At 54.1% G+C, this 14,108-nt stretch overlaps 1 protein-coding gene across 1 annotated transcript; it reads right to left on the bottom strand.

Moving 5' to 3' along the window:
- Nucleotides 1-12,238: 12,238 nt before the first annotated feature.
- LOC107145039 (olfactory receptor 2Z1-like) lies at nucleotides 12,239-13,308 on the bottom strand. Its single transcript, XM_015488875.2, is given in 2 exon segments — nucleotides 12,239-12,609; nucleotides 12,612-13,308. Coding segments are annotated over 2 exon segments (1,041 nt in total). The 3' UTR covers nucleotides 12,239-12,265.
- Nucleotides 13,309-14,108: the final 800 nt, after the last annotated feature.

The raw sequence follows: 14,108 nt of genomic DNA, 5'->3' as shown, positions 1-14,108 counted from the left end.
AGGTCCCTCCGCCACCCCCGCAGCAGATCCCCCTCCCCGGCCCCGCCTGCTCCATCCTCAGCAGAAAACACCGGGGTGGACACTGTTCATCCCAACGCCCTCCCGCTCACGGGATGTCACCTACAGCTTGGGGGACAGGCTGGATGTCACCTACAGCTTGGGGGACAACTCCATGCAACTGACCATTTCTTCCGGCCACCACCTCCCCCTCTGTGCTCAAGGCTCCATCTGGCCGCAGGGGCAGGCTGAGCCTGTGTCCACCCTAAAGTGGACCAGACACCCCCAGGAGGGTCGCTCCTCTGGTGAGGGACAGAGTTCATGGTTGAATCCCGTTTCCTCATTTCTGAGGGTTCACGGTAGAACCGGGTCGACGGCGGGATCACCCCGCTCTTGCCCCAGGGGAGCCTCCTGGGCCACAGCCGCCATGTGAGCCCGAGTTCCGCTGCTGAAGGAGACACCTGAAGCTGGCAATGAGCGGGGCTTATTAGCTCAAGGTGCCAGCACTGCTTGGCTCTGGGGGGGACCTCATGGGAGATGGCATCACGTGGTGGGAGCACTGTGAGGGGGGAGATCCCATGGAAGGTGGAGGTCCCCAGTGGAAGGTGGCAGGCCAGGACCCAGTGAGAACTCTCCTGCTTCCCTCCAAGGTCAGCACCCTAAGGTGACCTGACCGCCTCCCAGGAGGCCCCACCTCTTAAAGGCTCCGCCCCTCCCACATCTCCACACTGGGGGCCTGGCTGCCCCACATGAACCTTTAGGGGACACTCAACTATACCCAAGCCACAGGCCCCTTCCTCCCATTCTTCCCCTGGATACTCACTGGGCCTTCTGGGAGTGTCCATGAAATGAACTGCTCACCCTCAAACCCTTGACTCCCAACCTGCCTTGGGAAGTCCTCCAGCTAGGGCACAGAGAGGCCAAACTCCCTCCGTCCTGGAAAGAAGCCCTTTCTTAGCACTCCCTCTGCTCCCCGGGACCTCAACCCTCCTCAAACACATGGCCCATCAAGGGCCACCAGACAGCCTATCGCTAATCCAGGATTGACAGCGGGCCAGCAGGCACCAGGACGGTCATCCTGTGGCGGCTGATAAACACCATCGTAGGTCCTCCAGAGGACAGGGAGACTCTCACAATAAAAACCAAGACGTAGACCCATCATTCCAGGCTGGTAGCTGTTGAGTGGTGCAGTGGTCTTGGCCAAGTGGGCACCTGGAAAGAGCCCTTGCAGAACTTTCTGCCGCCTTGGCCCGTGTCTCCGTGTGCAGTGTGGCTGTGTTTGTGAAATCCTCTGCACACCAGAGAAGGTACCTGTTTATCATTATCCTTAAATTTCAAGGTCGGTTTTGGTGTTGAAAAGTTAAGATTTACTTTGGTTTTTGTTGTTTTGTTTTGCAATTTTTTTGTATAAGTCAAAATGTGGAATTTTTTTTTTTTTTGTACTGGGGATTTAACCCAGGGGCAATTTACCACTGAGCTACATACATCCCAGTCTTTATTTGTATTAGTTGTTGATGGACCTTTATTTTATGTATTTATATGTGGTGCTGAGAATCAAACCCAGGGCCTCACACATACTAGGCAAGGCATCTACCACTGAGCCACAACCCAGACCCTGCTGGGATTAATCTTTAAAAATCTTTTAAGGGGCTGGGGTTGTGGCTCAGAGGTAGACTGCTTGCCTAGCACGTGTGAGGCCCTGGGTTCGATCCTCAGCACCACATATAAATAAATAAAGGCATTGTGTCCATCTACAGCTACATTTTTAAAAATCTTTTAAAAATTAAAAAAAAAAAACAACAAAAAACAGACAGGCATGATGGTGCATGCCTGTTATCCCAGCAGCTCAGGAGGCTGAGACAGGAGGATCGCAAGTTCAAAGACAGCCTCAGCAACTTAGCAAGGCCCTAAGCAACTTAACAAGACCCTGTCTCAATCAATCAATCAATGACCCCTGTCATGGACATGTAATGATCGTTCGTATTTCGGGGTCCAGTGCGATCGGTCAGTACATGAATACAATGTGTGATGATTGGCTGTAAGAGCCGGTGACTCGAGCCTGGACTCCATCGCAGGGAACACCAGCTCCATCCATCTGGGTGGTTCACACCCCCAAATCTTGGAGTCACCGCCAGCTGCCTTTCTTGGCACCGACCCCAGAGCCTTTGACAGAACCTGTCGGCTCCGCCCTCCACCCCCCACCCAGCACCTGAGCCGTCTCACCACTCTCCCTCCCACTGCGCCAACCGCTGTCCTCACCACTGGGATCTGGGATTGTCACCTAACTGGTTTGTCCTCTTCCACTCCTGCCCCATGTCCACATCACCGTCAGGGAAATCCTTCTGGAACATGGATCTGTGTCCTCAGCCCGTGGTCTAGAGCCCACCTTGGAGAAAACCCACAGCCGCTCCCCTTGCCTGCAGACCCTGTTGGCCGCCCCGCCCCGTCACCTCTGGGTGCCTCCTCTCCCTCCTGCTCCTTGGGGTGCCTTGGTGCTCCTTGGACCCGGGCATGCTCCTGCCTCAGGCCTTTGCGCCCCTCTTCTCTCTGCTCAAAATTATCCCCCTCCCACTGGACTCTCCTTTCTCTCCCTGGCCTCCATGATAAAATCCCCATCGAGCAGGTGGAAGAACTTTCACAGAAGTAAGTTAGATCTGGTCCTCCACAAATTCTGTCCGCATGCCAGTTAGAACCTGCACATTCCGCCCCCCGGCTGACCTCCCCCATTTCAAGTCATGCTCCTGCCCCCCCAGCCACAGGGGTCTCTTGGTCCAAGATTGGTCCTGCCTCAGGACCTTGACACCTGCTAGGGACAGCTCTTCCCTGAGGACTTCTCTCCAGTCTTTCAGGTCAACTCCAAGTGCCTCCTTTGCCTGTAGCTCAGCCATGGCTGCCGGGCCTTCCCTTGTCTTATGAGTTATGTGTCTGGACTGGAGAGAGGTCTCCCTGGACTCGTCGCCTGCTGCCATCTCCCTCCCCCCTTGGACAGGAAGTCTACACATCCTTGTTACTTTGTCCACTACTTAGGGAACATCTTCAGTGAACAGGAATTCTGAGATGATGACCAAGACCTGGCTCCACCCCATCCCAGCAGCAGCAGCAGGAGATATGACGGAGCAGGTCGCAGGAGAGGTGGCCCGTGCCTCTTATGGCCAAGCAGCAAATAAAACAGGCTCAACCTCGCCAACAGCCGGGAACCAGAAGTCACACCCGTCCACCTAGTCAAAACCAAAGCACCTGACGTCGTCTAGCCTTGGCCTGGTCACAGAGCAGAGGGACGCTCAGTCACGACAGGGAGCCCACCGGGTGGTGGAACTACATTGGAGAGGGACTGAGGACCCAGTGCTTCCAGCCCAAGTGTGGCCCCCACTCAGGGTGCCCAGAGCCCCAGAAATGGGAACAGCTGCACCAAGCTGCACAAATGTCATAACACAATGCAGGGCAGGAAAAAAATGTCCTAGAAGGACACACACAGAACGGTGTCACTTACATGAAGCCTGAAAACCTACAGCACAACTCTCCACGGAGGCAGGTGGTAGAGGCCATGGAGGCCATGGAGGCTCAGACCCCTCTAAGCTGCACCTGACACTTCTCCTGTTACTTAAGTCACCTCCACGGGGCTCATAGGCCCACTCCAGTGTGAAAGCTACGCAAATACAACACTGTGTTGACCAGGAGACGAGGACAAGAGGAGGTCAGCGCGTGTCCAGCACAGATGCAAATTCTTTTTCTTTCTTTTTTTTTGTGGAGGGTACCAGGATTGAACCTAGGGGCACTTAATCACTGAACCACATCCCCAGCCCTTTTTCATATTTTTTTATTTAGAGACAGGGCCTCGCTGAGTTGCTTACTGCCTCGCTAAGTTGCTGAGGCTGGCTTTGAACTCACGATCCTCCTGCCTCAGCCTCCTGAGCTGCTGGGATGACAGGTGTGCCCCACTGCGCCCGGCCAGGTGTGATTGTTTAAAATACTTTTGATCCATGGGTGACAGAATCCACGGACGTGGGACCCAGTGATCTGGAGGTCCGCTGTGACATTCCATGGGCACATTTTACAGTGTCAAGAAATAATGGAGACGAGATGATCCAGGATGTTGATATGTCTGAAAGACACAGATGGAGATGATAGATACAGAAGGGAGGCAGATACATCGTCTAGCCTTGGATTCACAGGAAGATAGATTATAGAAGATAGATAAAAAGATAGATGGTTAATCGGTGGATAGGCAGAAAGATAGATAGGACAGCAGAGATGGCTGACGCGGGGTGTGTGACTATCATCCCGGAGGCTGGGGAGGCCGAGGCAGGAGGATCGTGAGTTCAAAGCCAGCCTCAGCAACAGTGAGGCCCTAAGCAGCTCAGTGAGACCCTGTCTCTAAATAAAACACAAAATAGGGCTGGGGATGTGGCTCAGTGGTCGAGTGTCCCTAAGTTCAATCCCCAGTAACGAACCCTCCCCAAAAAGGTACCAGAGAAGATAGATCTGCGTAGGAGAGAGAGGCTCGGCAGACAGACGGTGAACAAGAGAGACGGTGGTGAGGGATGGATGGATGGACGCTGGGTAGGGAGAGAGAAAGGGAGGGAGAGAACCACAAGTGGAGGTTCATGGGGGGGTGAGAGTGGGGGGGGGGCTTCTTTCTACCTGAGACATTCCCTTCTCAACGTGGTGATGAACGGAAGCCGGGCCCACTTGGGTTTTATGGTGTTCCTTTCCAGCGGGCGCTCCCTCTGAGCCCAGCCCCGGCCCCCAGCTTGGACCTTTAGCTGTCCCTTTTCAATGCCCAAGGACACGTGGGTACACACACCGTGGTCCCCAACTTCAAGGGTAGTGGGTGGCGGTGAGTGACTTACTCTCCAGTCCACCCTCTCCAATGGCCACCAGGGCAAAAGACCTGCCTCTCTTTTGCTTAAAATCTTGCACTGGCTCCCCGTGTCCCTGCTGTAGAGGGCTAACGTTTACGATGCTCTTCTTGGACACAGGCACCGGGGCAGGGAATTCAACAAGCTTCACCGTACCAAACCCTCCCAGGTAGGGAATGAGGAAGTTCAAAGAGAATAATTAACCACTCAGGATTTTATAGTCTCATTCCAAAGCTCTTAAAATCGCCACACAGAACTCAGAAGGGGGAGCCTCTTAGCACGGCTTCCCGAGTCGTTCTACTCTCCTTACACAGACAAGTGAGCCCAGAGAGGCAAAGCCACTTCTCCAAGGTCACACAGTAGGCTTGGCTGCAGACTCCACTGCAGGCTGCTTGCTGAGGCCCCTCTCCTTCCACTGCCTGGCTCTCTCTGTCCCCACTCACCTGTGGGAGGTGTCGCTCTGGCTTTGGAGATGTGTGGCAGGAGGGGAGCCAGCCCTTCCAGGAAGATGTCCTGAGCTGGGTGTGACATAGGAGGCAGACCTCGGCCCCAGCCGGGGAGCGCAGGACCTGGCACGGCACATGGCCCCCTCCATCTCACCCCTGGGCTCAGTCCCTGGTGTCTCATTAGGACACCTGCTAATTGTCTGCTCTGTTCGCTGTCCCTGCTGGGCCGGCCTCTTAGGGAAGGAGGGCCTCCCTGGCCCATTCGGACTTTTCCCTCCACACCTGCTGAGCAGGGCGCGGGGGCGCTGGGCCTCTTTGGGGGACCTCCCTGCAGAGCACGGTTTCCAAGTGTTCCCTCAGCACCCCGGCACCTGGCCAAGCCCTGGGGCACGTCTCTGGCTGTCCATGGCCGGAAGCAACGACTTCTTAACATTTATCTATTTGTTATTGATTTAAAATTTTTTAAAATTTTTTATTTTATCAACTTATTTTTATATGGGGCTGAGAATGGAACCAGGGCCTCACACATGCCAGGCCAGTGCTCTGCCCCTGGGCCCCATCCCCAGCCCTATTTTGTATTTTATTTAGAGAACAGGGTCTCACTGAGTTGCTTAGCGCCTCACTGTTGCTGAGGCTGGCTTTGAACTCGCCATCCTCCTGCCTCAGCCTCCAGAACTGCTGGGATCACAGGCGTGTGCCCCACGCCCAGCCTCTATAGCCATTTCTTATCCCTCATTCTATTCTAGAAAAAGCTTTCTCAAGCCTCAGGGCCTTTGCACATGTGTTCTCTCTGCTTGGAACGCCCCTACCCCTCCTGACACATGTGCCCAAGCCCCCCCTGCGGGTGCATTCCTGCCACTGTTCTGCACCTGCAGGACCCCTGCCCTGGGCCATTCTGACATTCTGACTGTCACCCCCAGCCTGGGGTTTCTCAAGGGCAGGGCCTGGGGCTGAGCTTCCTCTGTGTCCCCCAAAGCCCCCCAGCAGGGCCCTGGAGAGGCTGTTTTGGCAACGGGCTCTTGCCCTTCGGGTGGGCAGTGCTGTGGCTTGGATGCGGTGTGTCTCCTCCGAACTCAGGTTGGAACGCGATGCCCTCATCAGGCACTAAGAGGTGGCCCGGGGACTCTGAGAAGCCATTAGGGCTCTGCCTTCACAGATGGATCAACCCCTCTTGTGACTGATGGGGTAGGGGTCCTCTTGAAGGGGGGCGGCTGTAAAGGGCAGTTCTGCGAGGTCTCTGGCACTCCCTGTCCCTCCATGTGCGACGCACTGAGCCACCAGATTTGGCCATTTGACCGAGGACCAGCTCCATGAGCCCAGGGAAGCCTCTTTCCTTTATGATCGACCCAGCGCGGGCTACTGTGTTATCAGTAACGGAAAATGGACTGAGACGGGCGCGAAGTCCCTGTGAGGGCCACGCTGTCATTCCCATGTGTCGTCGGTCCTTGGTTCACTGGTATAGGCACCTACGTGCTCTGAGCCCCAGGCCGGACGAGGAGTTCCTTACCCCGAATGCGGCTCCCAGTGAGAAAGAGAAATCGGGAGCCCCTCACCCACACGACTAGGCTGTGGTTACAATGTGACGGAGGCTGCCAGAGATAGGGAAGTGGGTCCCCCTTAGGGCCAGGGAAGGCTCCTAGAGGAGGAGGTGACACTGACCTGAGAAACAGATGATGAACAGAGGGGAGTTGGCCAAAGTGGGGAGGGGAGGGTGATGGGCCTCCCTGAGGGAGGGGTGGAGGCCCAGCCTGGGCTCCCAGCCTGGTGGGGGGTGGGCCCTGCCCCGCCTCCCAGCCAACACACTATCAGGACCTCGAGTTAACCGTATTTCTAACTTTGTTAAAAATAGAAGGTAGAAGCCAGGCTTGGTGTACCTTCCTGTAATCCCAGTAACTGGGGAGGCCGAGGCAGGAGGATCTCAAGTTTGAGGCCAACCTGAGCAACTCAGCCAGCCCCTGTCGTGGGGGAAAAAAAACTGGGGTGGGGGACTGGAAATGGAGTTCAGTGGTAAAGTGCCCTTGGGGTTCAGTCCCCCCCCCCCATCAATCAATCAATCAATCAAAGTAGAAAGGGTCATTGTATTTTTGATTTCGAAATTATTGAGGTGTCATGAAAACTCGTTTACTTATGGCGCCTTTTACGGGACTTGCTGCAGAGACCAGCTGTCACTTTTCAGTGTCAGGGCCTTGGGGCGATTTCTGTTAATTTAGTCAAGCTAATGAATAGTTGGTACCTTCCTCAGGCCAAGTAGACATTCCATTCCATTTATTGATCATGATCTTGGAGCTATGCTTTGATGCTTTGAAAACGTGTGGTTTAAAACTTTTCCCTGTGTGTCCTAAACGTTTTCTGGGACTTCTGAGAGCCCCCAGGAGCCACCCTGGGGCTCGGGGTGTGCTGTAGGCAGAGGGCGATTTTGCAGCCTGGAGAAATGGGCGTGCGGCTGACGGAGCACTGGCGCCCCCTAGCGCCCTCCCTGGGAAACGCACCCTGTGAGGGTTGAGGACCAACTTCAGCTTGGGGCTGCAGAAGTCCACCTAGGTCTGCCGCCCAGCTCCAACTAGAAGGCGGTGTCCTGTACCCGACACAACCTTCCCTTCCCACCTGCCTCCCCCTTGCCATCCCTCTTCAATCTTTTCTTTCTTTTCTTTTCCTATATTTTTGGGGGATGCTGGGGATGGAACCCAGGGTCTTGCACATGCTATGCAAGTTCTCTACCACGGAGCTACATTCCCGGCCGCATTTAATTTATTTCTAGACCACTCCTAAGGTTTGATGGATATACACTAAAAACACATATTTAGCATACACGTTTGATAGGTTTTGACATACTCTCAGAAAACACCATGATGATGTCACTATCACTTTAAATTTTTTTAAGTTGTGAAATATTTCAAACTTGGAGAAGAGTTTCAAGGTACAAATAACTCCACTCAGGCTCATAAATTGCCACTGCCCCCCATTTATTTTCTTGCTCCATCTCTATATACAATATTTTTTTTCCCTGAGCCCCTGGAGGGGAGGATGCAGGGTGACAGCTGGATGAGACAGCTCAGGTAGACTGTCTCAGTCCCCTTGTGCTGCTATAACAAAACACCAGAGACTGGGCAATTTATAAAGAACAGAAATTTGTTTCTCACGGTTCTGGAGGCTGGGAAGTCCCAGTTCAGGGTGCCATCTGGTCAGGGCCTTCTGGCAGTGTCCTTACATGGCAAAAGAGAATGTTCTTTGAAACAAGTCTCTATGTTGCCCCAGGCTGGTCTCAAACTTGTGGACTCAAGTGATCCTCCTGCCTCCACCTCCTGCCCTGCTGGGAGGAGGAACACGTGTCATCACGTGGCAGAGGAGCAGAAGAGTGCGCCCCCATCATCACCAGCCCCTTTCATAACCGTCCTAATTCACTCATAAAGACAGAGCCCCCATGACTCAGTCATCTCCCCGCGGCCCACCTCTGAAACCTCCCCAGAGCAAAGATCAAGTCTCAACATGCATCACCCCACGGCGCTGCCATGACAAAACACCACGGACCAGGTGGCTTCAGCCACAGAAATGTATCGTCTTGGAATCTGGAGCCTCAGAGTCCAAAACCAAGGTGTGGGCAGGGCCGGCGTCTGGCAAGGGCTCTCCCTCGGGCTTGCAGGTGGCTGGCTGCCTTCTTGCTGTGTCCCCCCTTGGCCTTTCCCCAGTTTCTGTCTGTCCCTCTCTTCTGAGCACACCAGTCCTATTGGTTTGGGTTCCTCCTTCAAGACCCAATTTAAGAATCTCCGTAAAGGTCCTGTCTTTCAAGACAGTCACATCGGATCTTAAAGCCTCAATATGTAAATTTCGCAGAAACACAAATGAGGCCATAGCAATGTCTCTCTGTCCCAAATACTCATTGACTGGGTATTAAAGACAAGGGCATTTTCTTATTTATTGATTTACTTATAGTCACTGGGGATTGAACCCTGGGGAACTTTACCATTGAGCTACAACCCCATTTCTCCTTTTTTCTGAGACAAGTTCTCACTAAGTTGCCCAGGCTGGCCTCAAACTTGTAATCCTCCTGCCTCAGCCTCCTGAGTCCAAGGGCATTCTCTTACATAACCGCAATAAATTTATCAAAGTCAAGAAGTTCAGCACGGACACTGTGTTACTGTCTAATATGGATCAAACATCTGTGAGTATTGAAAATGTCCATAATTTATAGCAGGCTTCCCCACCTCTGGTCTAAGACCCGCACCAGGATCGGGTATATCTAATTGCCACGTCTCTTGTTCACCTGAACCAGTTCCTCTGCTTTCCTTGGTCATCACATGGAATGTTTTTAAATTAAATTAATTATTTTTAATTTGAAACTGATGGCACAATCCCTGGGAACATTTTTACAATGGACCCTACTGGCTTCCCCATCCAGGTTGAACCAGTGTTCAGGGTTGAATGGCTGAAGAATCCAGGCCAGCTGTGGAACGGGACGTCTCTCACTGGGGGCTGACCATCAGACACTGCCTCATCCCGGATCGAATTGCCTCGTATTTCAGGGACCACGGAAGTGGCATCGTGTCCTCCTTGGCACATCATGTCAGGAGGCACACGACGACCCTGGACCTGGAGTCTCCTGCTCAGACACCTCAGGGGAGACCAAGGAATTGGGGGGGGGGGGCTGCATGAGGAAGAGCTGGCAAACATTGTTTGGGAAAGTGCGTTTGGGGACAGAGGGCGCTGGGACTAGAGAGAACTGCTTCTTTCTGGGGCCCGAGCAGGGACAGATTCTCATTCCGTTCTCACATCTCACTGTTTCTCTGAGTTAACGTCGTCTCGGCTGCCAGCTGATTTCCACTTCATCGCTGTCTCGGTGGGGGCCTCGTGCAGGGTGACAGGCGCTGCTCACGAGAGCCACGGTCGGAATCCACCGAGGGGTCCGTGGGTGGATGAATGGGTGAAGAACAGACGGACGGCAGGCACACCCAGCGGAACACTAGTCAGCCATGAAAATAACGAGATCCTGTCCTTTGCAGCAGCAGGATAGACCTGGAGGAACGTAGGTTAATAACCGAGCACATCAAGACAAGCACATGTCCCCGCTCAGGGTGAGGGCTGAGAAAGTTGACCTCTAACTCTGGTAGAAGAGAGGGGACGAGGGAGGGAAGACAGATGACAGAGGTGCCCAAATACGGCGGGGCAGGAGGAGTAAGATCTAGATCTCCACAGCACAGGAGGGCGACTCAGTTTACAGCAAGGTATTGTATATTTTAGGAAGAACTAGAGGGGAGGAGTTTGTGGGCTCCTGACACCAAGAAATGACACCGCTTAGGAGATGGGAATGTCCCTCACCCTCGTCTGCTCCTAACACATCGTATATGTGTCCACACATGGGTGCAATTCTTACGTGTCCATTACAAAGAAAGAAGGGACGAAGGTAGAAGCAGGGACAGATGACTGTGATCATGTCTGGTGGCATCTCCCAGCAGGAGACAGGAGCGATTGTGTGGAGGCGGCTGAGGCTGTGACGGCCACGGTGGCAGTGACAGCGAAAGGCGGAGGCTGGTGGCAGTTCGAGGCAGACAAGCGTGGGCGGAAGACTCCAGGTCCTGCTGCCAGCTGGGAAATTTTATCTCCTTCCTGCAGATTCTCTCTGCTCTTAACAGTCCAACGCCTCGAGCTGGCCACTCTGCCAGGCTCTGATGTGACAGTGGCCGCCAGGCTTTGCTTGGCTGGGAAGGGATCAACCTCTGTGAAATATAAATCATTTAGACTTCTTTGCATCCATTCTCTTCGACAAATTTAAATCAAATGAGGATTTTTAGCTCGTGTGCTTTTCCATTAGAGCGTAGGTCTTTCTATTTGTGATGGACCTTGTTAGAGCTTCAAAAATCCACGACTGAGCATGGATGCCAAGCTCACAATTTTTTCTGCTATTCAGAAATTCTGATTTAAATAAGAAAGTGGTAACAATAGAGGACAATGGTGAATTATAGAGTTTTCCTCAAAAGAACAAATTATGGGAGGAGAGGTCACAGGAAGAAAATAAGCGCTGGTTACTGTGCCATCCAGAGGCCTCCACCTTTGCCTAGGATGGAAGCCTAGAGCCCTCACTGCAGAAAGGCATACGAAAGAGCCAGGCACAGTGGTGCCCGCCTGTAATACCATGGCTCGGGAGGCTGAGGCAGGAGGATCTCGAATTCAAGGCCAGCCTCAGCAAGAGCAGAGTGCTAAGCAACTCAGTGAGACTCTGTCCCTAAATAAAATACAAAAACAGGGCTGGGGATGTGGCTCAGTGCCCCTGAGTTCAATCCCTGGTATAAGAATGGGGGTGTGGCGGACACTGACAGGTGGATCCCTTAGTCCATTTTCTGTCCCTAATAATATAGTACCACAGACTCCGTAAGTTAGAAGAGATTTATTTTGGCCCACAATTCCCGAGGCTCAAGGTCAAGGTGCCACATCTGGCCATGGCCTTCTTTCTGGCAGGCACAGGGTGTGTCTTTCCGGCAGGCACAAGGTGGCACAGGGCAGGCAGCACGTGTGTGTATCCTGTGTCTCTCCAGAGCCACAGGATCCCATCGGGGCTCCATCTAATGACCTTATCTAATCCTAACCAGTCCCAAGGGCCCCCCTGGAACACCATGGCTGAAGTAGGTTCCCGTCCTCTGAATACCTCCCGATGGCACTTCAACTCCCACATGGACTGCAGAGGGAACCAGCCGTACTCAAATCACCACAGTGTCCAGAGGCTGGGGTCCGTCTCTGCCATTGGATTGACACTTGTATAATAAAAATTTCTTCTTTTTAAGACAAAAAAAAATAAAGCTTCCTCCTCTTAACTTACTGGGTGACCATTTTTGCTTCCTATGAGCCCCCCCCCATGCCCCCATGCAACTGAAGTCTGAGAGGGGAAGGGGGCACGTCTTGACCCCGAGGCCTGCAAACAGAGGACAGGCCTCAGCTACAGGGAGGGTCCCTAGGAGAACAGGGACCACGAGGTCATCTCCGTGACCTGGAGCCGCCCCTGCCCATGACCTTCACCAAGGCCAGGCGAACCTCCCTGTTCCTCAGGCTGTAGATGAGGGGGTTGAGGGTGGGGGTGACGAGGCTGTAGAAGAGGGACACCACGCTGTCCCGGTAGGGGCCGTGGTAGGCACCGGGCACCATGTACATGAACACGGCGGCCCCGTAGAAGAGCCCCACCACGAGGACGTGCGAGGAGCACGTGGCCAGGGCCTGGCGGCAGGCCTCGGCGGAGCGCATGCGCAGGACGGCCCCCAGCACCCGGCCGTAGGAGGCGCCGAGCAGCGCGAGGGGCAGCAGCAGGATCAGCGCCCCGGACCGGACAGCGCCCGATCGTAGGCCGAGGTGTCCGCGCACGCGAGCCTCAGCAGGGCCGGCAGCTCGCAGGCCCAGTGGCCCACGGTGCGCGAGGCGCAGCAGGGCAGGCGCAGGGCCACGCAGGTCTGCACGGAGGCCACCAGCACGCCCGAGAGCCAGGACGTCCCCGCCAGGAGCAGGCAGACCTGTCGCCTCATGAGCACGGCATAGTGCAGCGGGTGGCACACAGCCACGTAGCGGTCATAGGACATGAGGGCCAGCAGGACCCCCTCAGAGACGCCCATGAGCATCAGGAAGAACATCTGAGCGGCACACCCCGCGAAGGAGATGGAGCTCTCCCCCTGCAGGAAGCCAGCCACCATCTTGGGGACGGTGACCAGCGGAAATCCAATGTCCAGCAGAGCCAGCTGGCTGAGCAGGAAGTACATGGGCACGTGGAGCCTGGAGTCCGCGTGGATCAGCAAGAGCAGGGTGGTGTTGCCCAGGAGGCCCGTGGCGAACACGGTGACCACGAGGGACAGGAGGACAAGGTGTGGCCCCGTGTGGCTGAAGAGTCCCACCAGAATGAAGTCCGAGGTCACGGACTGATTGGATGCCCCCAGCCTCCAGGAGGCTTCATCCACCTGCGGAAAGAGCAGGCATTTGGCAAAGGGTCTGCGGGGGAGGTGGGAGGCGGTTTTGTCTTTCAGGTCAACTGCCATGGTTTGGTAGCTGCTTCCTGGAGGCTCATGGGAGAGGTATTGAGCAGAAGGAGAAGGGCTGGGGGGGGTGCTGGGGGCTGATCAAGGGGTACAGGGTTTCCGTCGTGAGAAGGTCTGGAGCTTTAGTGCACAGCACAGGTGATGGCGGAGGTGTTGATCAAATTTACTGTGACAATCCTTACACAGTGTGTATGTGAGTCACAGCATGAAGCTGCACACCTAGAAGATCTGCAAGCCCTTCCTTCCTTCCTTCCTTCCTTCCTTCCTTCCTTCCTTCCTTCCTTCCTAACTGGGGATGGCACTCAGGGGTGCTTTACCACTGAGCCACGTTCCCAGCCCTTTTTATATTTTATTTACAGACAGGGTCTTGCTAAGTTCCTTACAGCCTCACTAAGTTGCCCAGGCTGTCCTCAAACTTGCCATCCTCTTGCCTCAGCCTCCTGGGTCTCTGGGATTACAGGCGTGTGCCCCTGCACCCAGCAAGTTTTTTCTTTTACTCGCTAAATATATTTTTAATAAAATCTAAAATGGCATGTGAGCTTCGTGATTGATGCAATGTCTGATTTATTCATTCTGTGAATGATGCAGGGACTGGAAATGTGAAGACCCTCTAGCGCTGCCCTCAAGGACTCAGAGTTTGGTGCAGGTGCAGGTGGGTGGGCAAGTCACCTCAGGGCAGTGAGCAAATAAATGTGGTGCCACGGCTTTGCAGAGAGGTCTAGCTCTGCTTTGCCTGGTGGGGAGGGGGTCAGGAAAGCTCCATGGGAGGGGAGATGAGGAAGAGGAACAGAGTCGGGCTG

Source organism: Marmota marmota, unplaced genomic scaffold (genome assembly GCF_001458135.2).
Source record: "Marmota marmota marmota unplaced genomic scaffold, marMar, whole genome shotgun sequence".
In the NCBI taxonomy this organism is placed as follows: domain Eukaryota; kingdom Metazoa; phylum Chordata; class Mammalia; order Rodentia; family Sciuridae; genus Marmota; species Marmota marmota.
Note: the sequence above shows the minus strand (reverse complement) of the source record. Positions and strands in the feature narration are given on the sequence as shown.